Raw genomic sequence first — 19,595 nt, forward strand, 5'->3', positions numbered from 1 at the left:
AATCTAGCCTGAATTCCATCCACATCCCCCCCACTGGCACTGCATAATCCTATGGGTTTAGTGCTCCTGCTTGATAATGCGCCATGAGCTTTATCATGGTGGATCAGGCTCTGATCCACCAGGAGGCCTGGTCTCAGACCGGGCCGCGGGGGCGTTGACCCCCGGAACTCTCTCCAGGTAAACTCCAGGAACCTCTTGAAACTGTATGGTTCATGCCACTACGTCACTTTCTAGTTATTCTACTGCCCGACAACTATGAATATATAGTTCCTAACATCCCTTCGACTCAGTCCGTCCCAACTATATTTGCACCAGTAACTCATTACAGTTGTGACGAAGTGCGACTTGCTCATTACTCTAGTTCAGTTGTAGTCATGTAAATTTACTTACACAACTCATTACCTTTGTACCTAGTTCAGCTACAAAAACTTTGGGGCCCAGTCCCTGGACCCATTATGTACCTTTAATCTTTTGACTACCGCCCACACGATGGGTATGGGGTGCATAACTGAGATGTGGCTCAAACTGAACAGGCTCAGTACAGGTCGTGGTGTCAGAGTTAGACTGAGAAGTGTAGAAGGTAAGGTTTCCCCCACGAGGGTGTATTGGAGTCTTCAACTTCGTAAGTGGATTCAGTGGGAGAGTCTACAATGGTGCTGGCAGGTAACTGGGCCAGCAGGAACAGTGAAGTGTATCAACAAGTTAGGAGGTGGTTGAAGATTATGGAACAGTTGCTTGGGCACTAGACAGGTCTGCAGGGGCATTGTAGTTCACGACGTTGGGAAGGATCTCAGTCTGCTGAACGTGTGGAGTTCGGGAAATTGAAGGCAGGCATGTTCAGTTTATGGTGGTGTTGAAAATGCCAGAGTTTGCTCTACAAGGTGTGCATACACCATGGAGGGAGCACCATCAGGTAGAGAATATTTTTGTGGTGTGCGCATGTAGTTTGGTTATTGCAGCTAATGTCCGTAAATTGGTGTTCTTCAGATCTTTTGTTTTGTTTGATATGATTTCCTTTCCCCAAGTGAGCACAACTGCAGGGCTAATAGTCGGAACTGTAATTATGGTGCAAGATCTGAATTAGTGTCCATTGTTCGTACATTCTGAACAGAATGTGTTGGTGCAATTATAGAACTGGTTCAGCAATGGGAGACTAAGCGTTTATGTTCTATATGGCTTGGGTTTGTGATGAGATGGCCAGTGTCAGAGCTTTGCCAGCCCTGGAAATGTCAGAAAGTGATCATTGACGAGGCATTAGGGATCTTGGTGATGTCTGCAGAGGCCCAAGTGTTGTGTTCCTTGATAGAAGTCTTCACTGCTTCAGTCTAGACACTCAGAAATGCAGATTGGGGTATGGCGAATTATGTTTGTAGGGACTTGTGAAGAATCATCCAGGAGTTTAGATTTGTCAGTGTTGACAATGAAAGTCTTTCGGAGTGGATTGCCGTTATTTTACTCTAAACAGGTCCTTGTTACGGCAGCTAAAGCCAGCTTGATGGAGTCCTTAATCGCTCCTCTTATTGGCTTTCCGCACCATGACAGCATTGTATGAATTATATTGGGGGGGAATGGGAAGGCTTGTAAGCCATATTTATACTTCAGTATTTCACTTTTTATCAACTGAAAGTTGATTGATGAAACTAGGTAAGCTAGTTAAGATAAGATTTCGTTCGGATTTTTAACCCCGGAGGGTTAGCCACCCAGGATAACCCAAGAAAGTCAGTGCGTCATCGAGGACTAATTTCCATTGGGGTCCTTAATCTTGTCCCCCAGGATGCGACCCACACCAGTCGACTAACACCCAGGTACCTATTTGCTGCTAGGTGAACAGGACAACAGGTGTAAGGAAACGTGTCGAAATGTTTCCACCCGCCGGGAATCGAACCTGGGCCCTCCGTGCGTGAAGCGGGAGCTTTAGCCACCAGGCCACCGGGCCAGTTGAAAATTTAGGATTATCTTAGTGGCTGAGAAATTAAGATCAATTAAGACGAATCTGTCTACCTCCTTAATCAGAGCAACTAAAGGATAGATAACCTCAAGGAAACATTTGAAGCTAATTCCATGTGCTTAAAACCATAGATTATTCATCCCCTCTCCAATTTTTAGGTCAAGTTTAAGGTCAATAAGGTGTATTTTATTTTATTAAAACAGTGCTATGGGGAGGAAAATACTGTACAATTATTTCTTGGTGAAATGTCCACTGCTTTGGAGGTCGAGGTGAGAGTGTATAAAGGAGAGGTACTCGTGGACAGGTGTGAAGACCTGGTAACTACGACGCCTGTAAGTACCTCCAGGTCTGTATGGTACTTTGTCACTCCTGGGTAAGTCATCCTCCTGGCACTTGTTCAGGTTGTGCCCAATACCCATGATGTACCATTTGTCACTGTGGAACCTTTCCTTGCCATAAGCATTGATGATCCTGGAGGTGGAGGAGCGAGGACTGTTGATGTAGACACCATCGTCATCAAAGGGAGAAAATGGATCGTCCTTGTAAACGATGGCTTGACGGCATACCAAGATGGGTGTCGGGTCGTCCTGAATAAAAAAAGACATTCAGGATGAAGTATGAAGTTTGAAAGAACCTTTCATTAGTGAAATTTAAGTTTTCACTAACTCTTCCATTACATATGAAAATTAATAGAAGCCTATTTTTTTTCACAAATTAACTATTGAATGGTGCGGAGTTTTAAAGTCAAATTTAACACTTACTTTATAAATGGTTTAAAACTGACAAGTTGCAGACAGACTTTTGCATCATGTAGGAAACATGTGACCTCAGTGACTTCAGTCCAATACAATGCAGAAAGGTATAAGGAGAGGAGTTTGAAGTAATTAGTCCCTCAGCTTTGAGTTTGTGTGTTCAGTCCAATCTGAACAGACTCCAGGCTGAGGGACTAATTACCTCAAACTACTACTTGCACCACCTTGCTTTGTATTGGACTGATGAAGCCACTGTGGCGAAAAGTTTCCTCAAAGATCCCATATGTTGCATAGGCATCTCAATGTTTAGACTTATTGGCCTCTTAATAGCCAAGGTATTACGGTTCTTACCGAGACCTACTTGGCTTAAGCAGGACAATAGATATCTACCCTCTACCAGGATACACAGCAATTCACAACTGCAGACCAAACCAAGTTGGGGGTGGTATTGCAATCTATTACTCTAACCAATTATCTTGTCTTAGCACCACTTGCTTTAGTGATGAATATGGGGAATACATTTTTGCTAATTTTACTGTAAAAAACCTTAAGACGCCTATAACAATCTGTGCCATTTACCGGATACCTCACACAAACATCCCATATTTCAGTGAGAAATTAAAGTCACTAATAACAGACAAATGAATAAGCACCACCTTCTCTTAGCTGGAGACTAAGATCAACCTTGGCTTACTAGATGATCAGCCTGTAACTTGATTTCATCAACAATATGAACACTTCTCATACCAACAATAAACCAACCAGGCTCGCTGAGACAAGTGCAACCATAATAGACCACATACGGACCAATATACTAGCCCCCCTTAAATCAGGGATAATCACAGATAGCACTACAGACCACTACCCTACCTTCCTCCTGACAAACATTAGTAAACCACCACTTGAATACAACAAAGTCTCATTTAGACTCCATGACGAGGCCTCAGTAAGGAAGTTCACAGCTGACCTAGAGACTGTTGATTGGCCTACAGAATTCTTCAAGGCCAATGGTATTGACTGGACAGATTTTTCTTAAATTACTTAGACTATACAACAAACATTGTCCTATAAAAAAAACAGATCACAAACTGCTTGGTTGCCCATGGCTAACCAGCACCATTTTGAAATCCATTGACAAGAAACCAATATGAAAAGCAATACAGACAGGGCTTAATACACAAAGATATTCTTAAACACTATTCATCAGCTCTCACCAAAGTAATAAAGAAAGCCAAACAACTATACTACTCCAGCAGATTCTAGAGGAGATATAAAAAAGACCTGGAAAACACTCCGATTCTAGGGACCCACAAACTGAGAAACCAAGAATATTGTCCTAACTAAACCTAATGAAACACCACTACATCCCACTGACACAGCTAACAAGATAAACGACTTCTCAACCATAGGATCTAATCTCGCCAGTAAAATCCCACATACCAATGCCCATGCCGGGGACTACCTAGATGGGAATTTCCCTAATTCCTTCTATCTTGCACCAACTGAGCCCACGGAAGTCGCCGAGATTATAAAGTCACTTAAAAATAACTCTGGGAATCTGTCTCGTGTTCCACCACTACTGTACAAGCGAGCGGCCCATGTCCTTTCGCATGCTATTTCATTACTTTTTAACAAGTCACTAGAAACTAGCACCTTCCCGAAACTACTCAAGATGGCAAGGGTTACACAAATACATAAAGGTGGTGACCCTACAGACTTACGCTATAGGCCAATATCTAACTTACCATTGCTATCCAAAATCTTAGAGAAATTCGTGCACAGGAGACTGTATTCATTTATAACTGCTCAAAACACTCAACCCCTGCCAGTTTGGATTCAGGAAAAATAAAAGCACTAATGATGCAATCATAAAAATGGTAGATCTGCTTTACACAGCATTGGAAAATAAGGAATATCCACTAGGAATTTTTATTGACATAAGAAAAGCTTTTGACAGACCACATCCTACTCCACAAACTTGACCACTACGGTATAAGAGGCTATGCCCTTGCTTATTTCAAATCTTACATTACTAATAGGTATCAGTACGTCACCATTAAAGACACAGCATCAGCAACACGGCCACTTGATACTGGAGTTCCGCAGGGAAGTGTCCTTGGTCCCCTGCTCTTCCTCATACATCAATGACTTTCCAAACGTATCCCAACACCTGAAACCCATTCTCTTTGCTGATGACTTATGTCATCTCACCCTAATCTTGCCACCCTCAACACCATTGTGAATGAGGAGCTGATTAAAATATCGACTTTGATGACGGCCAATAAACTTAGGCTTAACACTGACAAAACCTACTATATTATGTTTGGTAGCAGAGCAGGAGATGCACAAATTAACATTAAGATTGACAACACTAATTACCAGAAATAATGGGGGCAAATTCCTAGGCTTATACCTTGACAACCTGAATTTCAGCACCCATATCCAGCATATAACCAAAAAAGTATCCAAAACGGTTGGGATCCTCTCCAAGATACGATACTACGTGCCGCAAAATGCCCTTCTCACACTATACCACTCATTTATCCATACCTCACCTATGCTATTTGTGCTTGGGGATCAACTGCAGCAACATACCTAAAGCCAATAATAACCCAACAAAAAGCTGCAGTAAGAATAATCACAATCCCATCCCTGGCAACACCCCCTCCCCTACTCTTCATAGACCTAAACTTACTCCCAGTTCAGTACATCCACACTTTCTACTGTGCAATCTACATCTACAGGGCCTTAAATTCTAATATCAACCTTGACCTAAAACACTTTCTTGATAGTTGTGACAGAACCCACAGGCATAACACCAGACAAACATCTCTACGACATTCCCCGTGTCCGACTAAACCTTTACAAAAATTCAATGCATGTCAAAGGCCCTAAAATCTGGAATACCCTACCTGAGAACTCTAGAACTGCAGACACGTTCATCACCTTCAAAACTACCATTAGAAAACATCTTATCTCCCTGATACACCCCGTCAACTAACTACACGAATACCACCTGGTGGTTCACACACACTCGCTCATTTGACCATAAACAGAAATATTAACCTCAATCTTAAAATAATGAATCCTGTGATATTCCAATACTGAAACTATGTACTGTGCCAGAACAAAAGCATTCACATTGCTAAACTCACAAACTAGTATTTAGTCACAGCCATAATACCAACTTGCCTCATAATTTGTAATATTTTACAATTAAGAATAAAACTAAGTCTGCCCGAAATGCCTAGCCATGCTAAGCGTTCTAGTGGTACACTAATCACAATTTTACTACATGTAAACCACATAACCAAATTTCTGTAAACTCAGCATTGTAATCCTTATAGAGAATAAACTTTGAATTGAATAAGTGATTAAGATGCATACGTTTCTGCCAGATAATCTACCCCCAGTCGCCTTAGGTAAACAAGACTTAAATCTAGGACAGTCTTACCAAGTTAGTGGCTGTATTTCGGTTTATTACTAAATTTAGATTCAATGCCCCCCCCCCACAATGGAAATGTTACCGGGGGGGGGGGGGGTTGAATTTACCATACCACCTCCCAATTGGAAAACTAAGTCAGGTATGTAAACTCACCAAGCAGTAGTTAGAGTCATAGGGCTCTGTGCAGATCAGCTCTGGATCTCTAATGCTGCAAAAATTTAAAAAACTTTAAATCTGAGAAAGTTTGACAAGTGTTACACCAATGCATATTTTAAACCAAGCTGACCATAGGATAATTTTCAAAGTAATCCATTTCTTTTATTCTGCCTGGGCAGAGTTCTATATTAAGACTGTTGCAGGTTCATACCTTAGCTCAGGCAATATTTTATCCAAACCGACTTACCCTAAGAATGAATGTTGGTAAGGTGCACTGCTGTCATATTTGTAGTCAAAAGCAGAGTTTCTACGAGAGAGTAAAGTTCGGTAGTAATCACGAGTGAGACTACGACACACTCGCCTGGGCACCAAGTCAGATTCTACACGCTCTAACACCCTTTTATCTTCCTGCGAGGATAATTAAAGCAGTGGGTTAAGACCAGAAGAACTAGTCAAAAGATTAGTAAACTTATTTAAGTCTTTGATCTAATTATGACTAGAAAAATCTAAATTTACTGAACTAATAGGTATCATGGTTACTTGGGCCGTTATACAGGCCGATCCAAAAATTTTATTTTCGTTACTACATCTTTCAATTTTACATTAATCTGAACCTTTAATACTTTCCAAAACTACGAAGGATAGTACCATAATTACCCGGCGTTTTTGAAAGACATTCGAGAGGTGTTTCTGGGTGCGGATATTGCGAGGCCATCCAACAGTGAAGCAGTCCCAGGTACCACTCTGGTGATGGAAGAGGTGAGGGGAGGGCAGACAACCCAGTCCCAGGTGAGGGTAAGAGTCCACAGCTACTTTCTCTTCTAGCTGCAGTAAAGCCAAGTCATGCATCATGGAACCACTAAGTTTGTAACCTGCAAACAGTCCCAAACCATTATTACTTTATAAAACCTGCAAATCCACAGCACTGCAATATCTGTCTCAGAATTATTAGTTAAGAGGAATTCTGGTATCAGTTCACCTGTAAAGGCGAAGACTGACCAAAAGGTGGCAGGTATCTTTTTACACCTGTGCCCCTCAAGGAAGGTTCCTTGATGTTGGCGAGGGGCTCTTTATTTAGGGAATTGGATCTGTGCTCCAGTTCCCCGAATTAAGCCTGAATGACTTCCACATCCCCCTCCCCCCCAGGCGCTGTATAATCCTCCGGGTTTAGCGCTTCCCCCTTGATTATAATAATTTACACCTGTGCAAGAAGATATTTCTTTAGCCATATTAGCCCTTGTGGTTTAGCAGTTTATTATAATTTATTTAGTTACGTACTTCAATTGGCCCGATTTTGATTTACAATAGTAGCAATCTGCCATTTTGGTTGGAAAATTAATTTTAGGTATTGAGGCAGTTTTAAAATGTAGAGTTTAGAAATGTGTATTTTATTGCAACAAAAAGCAAAGTTTAAATGTGTGAGTACGTATGTGCCTAAGTAATAATTAAAATTACTAGCTATCAGAACTTTTCACCCAAGTCTCTAGACCCATTGTGTGCCTCAACCTCACAGGAAGTGGATTGCTTTCCATGGAAAGTCGGAAAGCTAAAGCTTTGTTCTTCCCGTGAACTTTGAAAAGCTCACCTGGATGAATAATAACGTCACTGACAGTGACTAGTAGCGTATCTAGGATATGATTCTTGCCCTCCGTCAGGTCCCACTCGCCCAGCGATACCTGAAAGCAACAAGTGTCCCAAATTTAGTGGAGGTAGGTAAAATGGAGAGGAATAAATGGGATTAGGTCAGGGGTTTTAAATAGAGTTAGAGCTAAAGGAGTAGCAATAATGTTGAAGGATAAGCTATGGCAGGAAAAGACTACAAATGTATAAATTAAAGGATTAAGTGGAGTAAAATAAAGATTGGATGTGAAAAGTGGGTTATAGTAAGCGTGTATGCACCTGGACAAGAGAAGTGTAGAGAGATTCTGGGAAATGTTAAGTGAATGCATGGGGAGTTTTGAATCAAGTGAGTAATGGTGGTTGGGGATTTCAATGCTAAAGTGGGTAAAAATGTTGTGGAGGGAGTAGTAGGTAAATTTGGGGTGCCAGGGGTAAATGTAAATGGGGAGCCTTTAATTGAGCTGTGTAGAAACAAATTTGGTAATAAGTAATATTTTATGAAAAAGAGGATAAATAAATATACAAGGTATGATGTAGCACGTTATTAAAGTAGTTTGTTAGATTATGTATTGGTGGATAAAAGGTTGATGGGTAGGCTCCAGGATGTACATGTTTATAGAGGGGCAACTGATATATCGGATCATTATTTAGTTGTAGCTACAGTTAGAGTAAGAGGTAGATGGGAAAAGAGGAAGGTGGCAACAACAAGAGGGAGGTGAAAGTGTATAAACTAAGGGAGGAGGAAGTTCGGGTGAGATATAAGCGCCTATTGGCAGAAAGGTGGGCTAGTGCAAAGATGAGTAGTGGGGGGAGGGGGGGTTGAAGAGGGTTGGAATAGTTTTAAAAATGCAGTATTAGAATGTGGGGCAGAAGTTTGTGGTCATAGGAGGGTGGATGCAGGAGGAAAGAGGAGTGATTGGTGGAATGATGAAGTAAAGGGTGTGAAAATAAAAAGGTAGCTTACGAGAGGTTTTTTTTTTTTACAAAGCAGAAGTGTTATAAGAAGAGCAGAGTATATGGAGAGTAAAAGAAAGGTGAGTGGTGAGAGTGCAAAAGGAGAGCAGATGAAAGAGTGGGAGAGGCACTGTCAAGAAATTTTAATGAAAATAAGAAAAAATTTTGGAGCGAGTTAAACAAGTTAAGAAAGCCTAGGGAAAGTATGGATTTGTCAGTTAAAAACAGAGTAGGGGAGTTAGTAGATGGGGAGAGGGAGGTATTAGGTAGATGGCGAGAATATTTTGAGGAACTTTTAAATGTTAAGGAAGAAAGGGAGGCGGTAATTTCATGCACTGGCCAGGGAGGTATACCATCTTTTAGGAGTGAAGAAGAGCAGACTAAGTGTGGTGGAGGTACGTGAGGCATTACGTAGAATGAAAGGGGGTAAAGCAGCTGGAACTGATGGGATCATGACAAATGTTAAAAGCAGGGGGGGATATAGTGTTGGAGTGGTTGGTACTTTTGTTTAATAAATTTATGAAAGAGGGGAAGGTACCTAGGGATTGGCGGAGAGCATGTATAGTCCCTTTATATAAAGGGAAAGGGGACAAAAGAGATTGTAAAAATTAGAGGAATAAGTTTACTGAGTATACCAGGAAAAGTATACGGTAGAGTTATAATTGAAAGAATTAGAGGCAAGACAATGTAGAATTGTGGACGAGCAAGGAGGTTTCAGAGTGGGTAGGGGATGTGTAGATCAAGTGTTTACATTGAAGCATATATGTGAACAGTATTTAGATAAAGGTAGGGAAGTTTTTATTGCATTTATGGATTTAGAAAAGGCATATGATAGAGTGGATAGAGGAGCAATGTGGCAGATGTTGCAAGTTTATGGAATAGGTGGTAAGTTACTAAATGCTGTAAAGAGCTTTTATGAGGACAGCGAGGCTCAGGTTAGGGTGTGTAGAAGAGGGAGAATACTTCCCGGTAAAAGTAGGTCTTAGACAGGGATGTGTAATGTCACCATGGTTGTTTAATATATTTATAGATGGGGTTGTAAAAAGTAAATGCTAGGGTGTTCGGGAGAGGGGTGGAATTAAATTATGGAGGAATCAAATTCAAAATGGGAATTGACAGTTACTTTTTGCTGATACTGTGCTTATGGGAGATTCTAAAGAAAAAATGCAAAGGTTAGTGGATGAGTTTGAGAATGTGTAAAGGTAGAAAGTTGAAAGTGAACATAGAAAAGAGTAAGGTGATTAGGGTATCAAATTATTTAGATAAATTTGATATCAAATTGGGAAGGAGTATGGAAGTGAATGTTTTCAGATACTTGGGAGTTGAAGTGTCAGCAGATGGATTTATGAAGGATGTGTGGAGAAATTTTCTCCAGGAGGGGGGGGTATCAGCCCCCTTCAGCCCTTTCAGCCCCTTCAGCCCCTTTCAGCCCTGAGTGGCCAAGCCCTCAGAAGGGGCGAGCGTCTTGTTTACTGCTAGAGTGAGTAATTGATCACAGATGCTATGCCACGTAGTCAAGTGACCTCTGCTCCTTGCAGCGGTGTTGCAAAGTGTATTTTTATAAGAGACAGTACATCTCTTACTTAGCAGGACAATTAAGGAAAATCCTGCTCCCACTTTATTACCATAGTAAAAATAGTGTACATTGTTGTCTATGCTTAAGACAGCAAGAAAAACATTCTGCTTTGCTTCATCGAGGAGGTGACAAGGATGAAAGGTACTAGGTCAGCGTTTTTTTTTTTTGTGTGCTAGGGCAGTGACGGCTTGGGGCGGTGTGGCGTGGCCAGACTATCTTTGACTCTAGGGAGAGTGACACTAATGCCAGGATAACTAGCAAAGAACACTGATCTGTGCGTTAGTGTGAACAAAGTGTCTCAAACACAAACATAAGAGAAGTGTGGTCAGCTTCTCTTGTGATACATTGTGAACAATAAAGACAAATCTTGTGGAACAGTGTACCAGTGTGCGTTTCCTAGACAATGGAAGACGTGGACATCCAAGGACACTTCAGCTTCTATCAAGTCACCGATACCTGTTGAAGGTGTCGAGAACACCATAGCTCACGTTACAAAGAGCAAGGTATGTTACGAATTTCTTGTAGATCGGGGGATTGCGCAATTCTTGAGTCACAAGGAGTTTGCAATCAACCTATAATCGGCAGTAAGGTGTGGACTTTAGTCCAAACAAGTAGGTATTTCGTCAGCCATCATCGAATGAAATATGCTGACATAACACCCCCTAGGGGTAATTTATACTTACAAATTGTATCTCTTGACAGCCCAATGTTGTGATGGTTTCGACAGCTTCTAGACCTCGTCTGCAGGGGCGGCTGTGTAGACGATTTGCTGTCATTTATCAGCAAAGTGTTTCCTATATTTATATATATACACATAGCTGGTAAGGCCAATATCTTCAACAGGATGAGGTTAATCATAGAACTGATGAGGGAAAAAAGGCGAGTGGTGCGTTGAGGTATATGTGGAGTCAAAAAACGTTATCTATGGAGGCAAAGAAGGGAATGTATGAAAGTATAGTAGTACCAACACTCTTATATGGGTGTGAAGCTTGGGTGGTAAATGCAGCAGCGAGGAGACGGTTGGAGGCAGTGGAGATGTCCTGTCTAAGGGCAATGTGTGGTGTAAATATTATGCAGAAAATTCGGAGTGTGCAAATTAGGAGGTGTGGAGTTAATAAAAGTATTAGTCAGAGGGCAGAAGAGGGGTTGTTGAGGTGGTTTGGTCATTTAGAGAGAATGGATCAAAGTAGAATGACATGGAAAGCATATAAATCTATAGGGGAAGGAAAGAGGGGTAGGGGGTCGTCCTCAAAAGGGGTTGGAGAGGGGATAAAGGTTTTGTGGGCGAGGGGCTTGGACTTCCAGCAAGCGTGCATGAGCGTGTTAGATAGGAGTGAATGGAGACGAATGGTACTTGGGACCTGACGATCTGTTGGAGTGTGAGCAGGGTAATATTTAGTGAAGGGATTCAGGGAAACCGGTTATTTTCTTATAGTTGGACTTGAGTCCTGGAAATGGGAAGTACAATGCCTGCACTCTAAAGGAGAGGTTTGGGATATTGGCAGTTTGGAGGGATATGTTGTGTATCTTTATACGTATATGCTTCTAAACTGTAGTATTCCGAGCACCTCTGCAAAAACAGTGATAATGTGAGAGTGTGGTGAAAGTGTTTGATGATTAAAGTATTTTCTTTTTGGGGATTTTTTTCTTTTTTGGGTCACCCTGCCTCGGTGGGAGACTACCGACTTTTTTATAAAAAAAAAAAGGTACAATATGGGTAATTTTAAAATTTAAAGACCTTGTGCAAGACTGTAGGTTGTGTTGCATTGAAGAGGAAAGAAAATTAAAATTTATATCATTTAAGATAACTAGCATCCAGTGGCCGTGTCAGAGGCAGGTCAAGTGTCCCAAATAAAGCATAAACGAGCAAGTGCACCAAGGTTAGCAGTTCTAATCTCTGGTATGGCTTGAAAAAAACATTAGGGACTTTCATAAGACACCTGCTGTTCCTGTTAATCTGGGAGAAAACCTTATTTGCCCAAAATGGTGTGCATAACAAGCGGCTTTCTGTATAGTAGTACGTCACTGATGTCTGCTATAATGTACAAGGTGTACAGACCTTAGCTGACATCAATGACTTACTACTATATAGAAAGCTTCTTGTGCTGAACATTTCCCACAAATTAGGGAAGTTTTGTCCCAGGATGCCACCCACACCAGTCCACTAACACCCAGGTACCTATTTTACACTGATGGGTGAACATTGGCAGCAGGTGTTTTATGGAAAAGTCCCTAATGTTTTTTTCTTTTTCAGCCTTACCGGAGGAGATTCGAACCCCCGACCTCTGAGCAGTGCGCACTAGGGATCGAGGTACAACACTACCTTCGTAACTTGCATGTAGATATAAATATACTGGAAGAACACTACGGTTAGTTATGCAGGGCTCTTGTTTCAGTAATTTTGTCTTTAATACACTAATAAATCCTTTGGTTTATATAAATTTAATGTTCAATTAATAGAAGTAGTGTGCAATTATAATTCTTTAGTGATTAGTAGTCAATAAGCCATTAATTCAGCCCATAATGTCTAGGTATAATAGATATTCTTTGCACATCAACCCATTATTGCAAAAATGTAATCTGTACTACTTGCAAAGAAACAAGTGACTGTCCCGCGGGGGCGTCGACCCCCGAAACCCTCAAGATGTACCAAGTAATGTGGAGTTTCACTAACAGGCAAAACCTTACCTGGAGTTTACCTGGAGAGAGTTTCGGGGGCTTCCTATTGTAAAGCTTTTAAACCACTTAAGCAGTCAATATAATTCAGCGACTACACTGCCAATAGACAATGGATGAAATGCAATAATGTTAACTGAAAGCTAAAGTTTAAATGGTAAAGATAAAGACTCACTGTGAAGTCCCCACTGCTGAAAATAACACAGTGGGCCGCAGTGATGACAAAGTATGGGTGGATTAGTGCACCAGAGCAGACAAAAGTCTGTACCAATCCTTCCTGGTAGTGTCTGGGCTGCAACACTGCTGCCTGCACCAGGAAAAAAAATTAAACACTTAATTTAGTGCATTAAAATGGCACTTAATTTTTAAGGTAGCATTTATGTACCAATTGCTTTGTTTATTGGTAGTAACTAGTCAATGCTGACAGCAATTAAGTCAGGGAAGGGCAGAGGACTGAAAAGTTCAGTGGTTTTTGTATTAACTGAAATAATTAGCTTTAAAAGCTAGCATTTTTCCTGAAGAGGTTAAACACTAAGTTTGTGTGCCAGTTATTCTGGAATTTGAACTTATAACTAACCCTTTTCTCTGCTACTTCAAATATCCAACTGGGACGTTATCCTGGGATGGTAATTACCAAGTGACAGCAACTCCAGCTATGGTAGTCTGGAAGTCACAATCCTGAATACACTTACATGCCATGGAAACTCTCCATACTGAGCTTCGTTAATGTCATCTTGGCGAGGTATGAAAGCTGACCTGGCCAGGACACCACGAGACCATCTCTGTCCACACTCTAGTTTTTTCTCTCTGGGAACTACGTTTTTAGTGCGGCTGAAAGAACAAAGTTTAATATCCATTATGCACCCCATACCCATCCTGTGGGCGGTAGTCAAAAGATTACAGAGGTACATAATGGGTCCAGGGACGGGACTCCAAAGTTTTGATAGCTGAGCAAGTTATGAAGGTAATGAACTTGAGGTAGATTTGGTCACAATCGTGGCAAGTTACGAAGGCATTTACCGAACAAGGTAAGCCTGAGGTATATACAAATAGCAAGATTATCATGCAGTGTATGTGTAGATTAGATTTTGCCACTAGTGGCTAGTATATCGTCCACCTTAAATCTATCCTGTGGACGGTAGCACAAGATCATATGGATACACAAGGCCTAGGAACTAGGCTCCGGAAGGGTTAACAGGTGCACATATGGGTTTATATCTACTGTTAACTAATGTTAAAAGCAAGTTTAGGGAATTTTAGTAGATTTGTATCTTTTCATTAAGATATCGTGAAATGTCAAATTATACTGTGCATGTCAATAACTGGACAATTGAGCAGTGTTAAAGATACCTGTGATAACCCAAAAAATGTCTTTTTTCCATTGGGCAAGGACGATTATTTAAAAGTATTAAAGCCAGCTATAGCATTTAATTTTACTTACATGGGCATTTCACAGATATTTACTACATTGTCTCCCAGGCAGGTTTTAGAGTTTAATAAGTGCCAGGAGTAAGTGTTGGGGGCGACATTACTATAAGCTACACAGCTGTAAGAGTCCAGCTTTTGCTTGTCTGGTTGACCTTGTGCCCAGTATGTGCCATTGTAGTGGTTACCAATCTTGCCTGTAGAAAGTAATATATTATAGAACAAAGGCACAACAATGCCCAACATTACACAATCCATACATACAACAAGCTGCCCAAAGTGTCTGGGCATGCTAGAGGCCTTGATATTTTTATATGTAAATCATATTTGTAAGCTTGGCAGGTTTACAAATAAGCTTTTAACAGTTTGCATTAGGCAAAAAGCTTTATTACCGTAGAAAGCTGTAAAATGATAAATTCCTACCATCTTCCCACTCAAAGATGTCATCGTCGATGCCGTAGTTAAGGCCAATAACGAAGTGCTTGTGAGCCACAGGTATTTCCTCGGTCATTAAGTAATGGACTATAAAGTTGTGTACTTTAGGATTGGTTATGACAGCTTTACGTTCACCCAAACACCGGTTCTCAGAGAAATAATAGAAGGAAGAATCTATCCTCACAGGCTGGGGAAGAGGCCATAGACTCCCAATGGCATCTAGGGCTGAAATATAAAAATGTGGCTAAGATTGAAAATAATAATGTATAGGGGGGGGACTAAATGACCTATTATTTATGAAAAAATGGTAGTGTAGGGATAGCAAAGACTAGAATGGAATTTTTAGGTTTTTTTTGAGAGAAACTAAATATAGTCTTAAAGTTTTAGGAAAAATTACCGGCATCGCACGATGCTAATTTATTGCAATAAATTTTGGAAAAAAAAATTAATCACAAGATATCAAGTCTTGACAAACCACTTTTTTTACTGGTATGAGAGCCATTAATCCCCCTGTTTTAAACTGGTTATTTACCAAACTCAAAATTCCACTAGTACATTAAGCTTGTGGGAAGAATTTTGAGAAAAGTTTGTGAATGTTCCATTAGTGCTCAATTGTGAAGTGGCAAAACAAGTTTTTAGAGCAATTTAAGTATTTTGACATCACTAGCCCATTAACTTAAATTTCCCTTAAGTAAATCAATCATTTTAGGTAAAATTGAAGCCACTATACTTTAATACAAGTTACTAAATATTGGCGTTGCTATTTACTTATAAATAGTAGTCTGACCTTTTTGACATTCTATCATTCTGTTGAGAGCTTGTAAGTGGACCCAACACTCACTCTTGGCACTGTGGATGGTGCCAGTGCCTCCACCTGCAATATTACAAGCTTGTAAATGACCAATATTTGTACCACCACTGATGAAATGTCTCTCCTCCCCCTAATTTACTAGCTAGTTTGAATATTAAAAGGTTTAACTAAACTAGTAGCTAGTTCTTTAGTTTAATTAATCAAAATACTCCATTAGCACTAGTGCAGCAGGACTACTGACCCATGCGAGGCAGGTCCAGTTCTCTCACCGGCTGAAGCCGGTGCCTTGACCTAGCCAGGTTAAGTCACATTCGCCTGAGCATGGCATCAGACCTATTAGCACAAGCTTGTCAGGTCCAACTCACACATGTATTTACCCAAACAATTTTTAAAACTACCCAAAGTATTAGCTTCTATGACTAATTTCTTGTATACTCCAGAAAGGGAGTTTAATACCGAAGACTAGCAGTACCAAGTCAGAATTGTTATTTTTCCAAATTATAAGTACCCACATCTTTAATAGCCTGTCTGGTCATTAAACTTTTTGATTACACCAAACTTAAGTCTTAAATGAATTTATATTGGACAATTACCATTTAATTTGCGGACATAATAGTTAAATGTAGGAGAGAAGCAGCATGAAGTCTCCTTGTTCTCCCCACATCTATTTTGGTGTTCTCCTGCAAGAAAATTAAAAATTTGGTAAATTTCTGAAAAAAATCTGTTTATGGCTATGTAAGAATGGAGTAAAATTTTGCAAAATATTTGTGAAAGTTATTTTTAAACTTTCCGGCTACATAATAGGTTTGTTTAAATGCACAAGTGATGTGCATGGCGTCATCAGTCCATGAAGAGTAGTGTTTGTGGAGGTCAGTCCCTCTGTGCATCGACACCATGCCCAGCCCTTCTAGGGTAGGGTAGGTGCCTGAGCCGGAGCTTGCAGCTCACAAGATTGTCATTCCCATTTGCCCCCTTGGGGCGGGGATGGCAGACCAGAGAGGCCTAGCTTGTGGCTAGGCCTGGGGACAGTTGGTCCCAAAGATGAGGAGGTGCTTGTGCCTCCTCCCATGGGAGATTTAGGTCTTAGACACTCTAAAGAGGGAGTCAAGGCCGGGCCACCACTTGGAAAAGGCCCGGGCCGGGAGAATATCGGCGAACCATTAATAATAATAATAAATAAGTCCCTCTGCAGCTCATAAGACTGCCATCCCCATGAGCCCCTTTGGGGCGGGGCAGATGGCAGACCATAGGCCTAGCTTCTCCCTACGAGCCCCGTGAGGGCGGGGAATGTGGCTAGGCTTAGGGACAGTTGGTCCCACAGTTAAGGGGGTACTTGTACGTCCTCCCATGGAAGACAGTCTCGAGACACTCCCAGATAGGGAGTCAAGGCCGGGTCACCACTACTTGGAAAAGACCCGGGCCGGGAGAATACCAGCGAAAAAAAAAAAAAAAAAAAAAAAAAAAAATCCCTCAGGTTTATGGTCTGGAACGTTGTGAAAAACTATTTATTCCAGGTTACTTTCCATATTAAGAGTCGGTTCTCATGCTTAACCTTCATAGTTTCAGACCATGAAGTTTCGGATTTTTAACCCCGGAGAGTTAGCCACCCAAGAAAGTCGGTCACTGAGGACTTATTTGCTTTGTTATCCTCAGTCTTGTCCCCCCCCCAGGATGCCACCCACACCAGTCCACTAACACCCAGGTACCTACTTGCTGCTAGGTGAACAGGACAACAGGTACTAGTACCGAACTTGCACACGAAAATCACTCACTACGAAAGCAAAAGACTTGGCAGACGATGCAACATCCCCCCAATGAAAAGCAGGGGTGTCACTAGCACGTTAAGAGACCATACAATAAGTGTCAGGGGCCCGAGACTGTTCAACTGCCTCCCAGCACACATAAGGGGGATTACCAACAGACCCCTGGCAGTCTTCAAGCTGGCACTGGACAAGCACCTAAAGTCGGTTCCTGACCAGCCGGGCTGTGGCTCGTACGTTGGTTTGCGTGCAGCAACAGCCTGGTTGATCAGGCTCTGATCCACCAGGAGGCCTGGTCACAGACCGGGCCGCGGGGGCGTTGACCCCCGGAACTCTCTCCAGGTAAGCTCCAGGTACAAGGAAACACGTTGAAATGTTTCCACCCCACCGGGAATCGAACCCGGGATCTCCGTGTGTGAACAAAGCTCTAGTCACCGGGCCAAGTACTTCCTCTACTGTCCATGGACTGAAAATTTAACAGTTCCGAATTTGACACCTATGTAGGCGAAAAGTTTAAATACCAAACTATTGTATACTGGCCAGCAGTAACAGCCTGGTTGATCAGACTGATCCACCATGAGGCCTGGTCTTAGAGCAGCGGGGGCATTGACCCCCAAAAACCCTGTGAAGGTAAATTTAAAACTAACCTGCTTTACACAGGAAAGGTAAACTTAGCTGGCAGTCTAATTGGTGTAGCTTCAAGCATTTATTTCTTCCATCATAAGAGAAGCCCAGACAACCAGACTCTTCATCTAGAACCTTCCTGTTGTTCATGTAGCATTTTGTACCTTTCAGTATCCTAATAGGTAAAAAAAAAGAAAAGGCTTAATGGAAAACTTAATTTTTAATTTTAGATGACAGACTATTTTAATTTCCCAAAGGGAACATTTTAGGGTAAACTCTTGTATACAGGAATTTTAGTTATAAACATCCTTAGGTTTTATTAGAGTAGTAATATTAATTTTATCGATGAATTGAAAGGCCCGTTTGAAAAAGTATAGGTATTTATCTATAGTTTAATTTATGAAGGTAATGTATAATGGAAATTTTGGAAAATAACGAGAGGGACATTTTTTTTAGTCACCTTTCCCATTGTATTTCTTGCCTGGTGGTCCTCCACTCCCAGTGATGATCTTGGTCATCCCAGTAAGCATCAGTCCAATGGATCTTTTGAGTTGGCATCTCAAAGATATTCTTTGTTACGGCTTTCAAGTAATCTTCCCATTCCTGGGTCGTGATATTTAGTTAAGTAAACACGAAGGTATTTTCTAAATGAAAACTTATCTGGCTAATGAAGAAATGATATTGGATATTTTGACAAGTTAGGTTGAGTATTAGGCCTGATAAGGCAGTAAAACAAACTTTTTATTTAAGAATTTGCAAAATTCTATGATTATCTTTTGGTCAGATTTAAGTGAATTCATTGGCGTGGTCTAAAATTTTCTGCATAAAAGTATAAAAATCACGTGTTAGGTATTAAAAAATGTGGTTCCTTACAGACCATGGCATTAAAGAGTTACGTTTTAAACTAAATTTTAGCATGGTTGCACAGGTATTATCACCAATGGAAATAAGTCACTGACTTTTTTGGGTTATCCCAGGTTCTCTACACATATGCTGCTATGTATGATAATTCTATGTAACTATTTGTGTATACCTGAATAAACTTCCTTACTACCATTATGTACCAAGAAGGTTATACGAGTACCAGGATTTAGTTAAATTACTTAAGTAGAACTGAGAGTGAAGGGGGACCTAGTCCTAATTTAGGAAAGTTAGGATATTAAAGGCCGTGGTGCCGTAATTGAGGGGGAAGGGGGTCATTTAGTCTTGTGAAGGTGACTAATGCCTAAAACTGGGCTGTAGTAACTTATTTCTATGTAGGTTCTGGTATAATTACAGAATATAAATAGGGGAAAAAATCCGATTTTTATATGATAAATCTTCCAGGACTGAAAGAAAGAAAATGCAAGATCAGATTCATTGAGATCTTACCCGTACTCAAGGTCAATTTGAAAAAAAAAAACTTGTGGGATA

At 40.9% G+C, this 19,595-nt stretch overlaps 1 protein-coding gene across 4 annotated transcripts in view; it reads right to left on the bottom strand.

Moving 5' to 3' along the window:
- Window positions 1-2,123: 2,123 nt before the first annotated feature.
- The window catches only part of LOC128704604 (uncharacterized), a 27,626-nt gene continuing 10,154 nt past the window's right edge, over window positions 2,124-19,595 (bottom strand). For 2 of the 4 annotated variants that reach the window (XM_070079599.1, XM_053799710.2), the window contains 13 exons: window positions 18,643-18,785; window positions 18,206-18,357; window positions 16,392-16,478; window positions 15,775-15,861; window positions 14,976-15,212; window positions 14,569-14,749; window positions 13,820-13,958; window positions 13,303-13,434; window positions 7,887-7,977; window positions 6,950-7,173; window positions 6,549-6,709; window positions 6,299-6,353; window positions 2,124-2,535 (listed from right to left, as the gene is read on the bottom strand). In XM_070079599.1, coding sequence (XP_069935700.1) covers window positions 2,179-2,535; window positions 6,299-6,353; window positions 6,549-6,709; window positions 6,950-7,173; window positions 7,887-7,977; window positions 13,303-13,434; window positions 13,820-13,958; window positions 14,569-14,749; window positions 14,976-15,212; window positions 15,775-15,861; window positions 16,392-16,478; window positions 18,206-18,357; window positions 18,643-18,785 — 2,046 coding nt within the window. In that variant the 3' untranslated portion in view covers window positions 2,124-2,178. The remainder of the gene's footprint in view (window positions 2,536-6,298; window positions 6,354-6,548; window positions 6,710-6,949; window positions 7,174-7,886; window positions 7,978-13,302; window positions 13,435-13,819; window positions 13,959-14,568; window positions 14,750-14,975; window positions 15,213-15,774; window positions 15,862-16,391; window positions 16,479-18,205; window positions 18,358-18,642; window positions 18,786-19,595) is intronic. The other 2 variants (XM_070079601.1, XM_053799711.2) reach the window with 2 other exon arrangements.

The sequence above is a fragment of the Cherax quadricarinatus genome, chromosome 100 (assembly GCF_038502225.1).
Source record: "Cherax quadricarinatus isolate ZL_2023a chromosome 100, ASM3850222v1, whole genome shotgun sequence".
Taxonomy (NCBI): Eukaryota; Metazoa; Arthropoda; class Malacostraca; order Decapoda; family Parastacidae; genus Cherax; species Cherax quadricarinatus.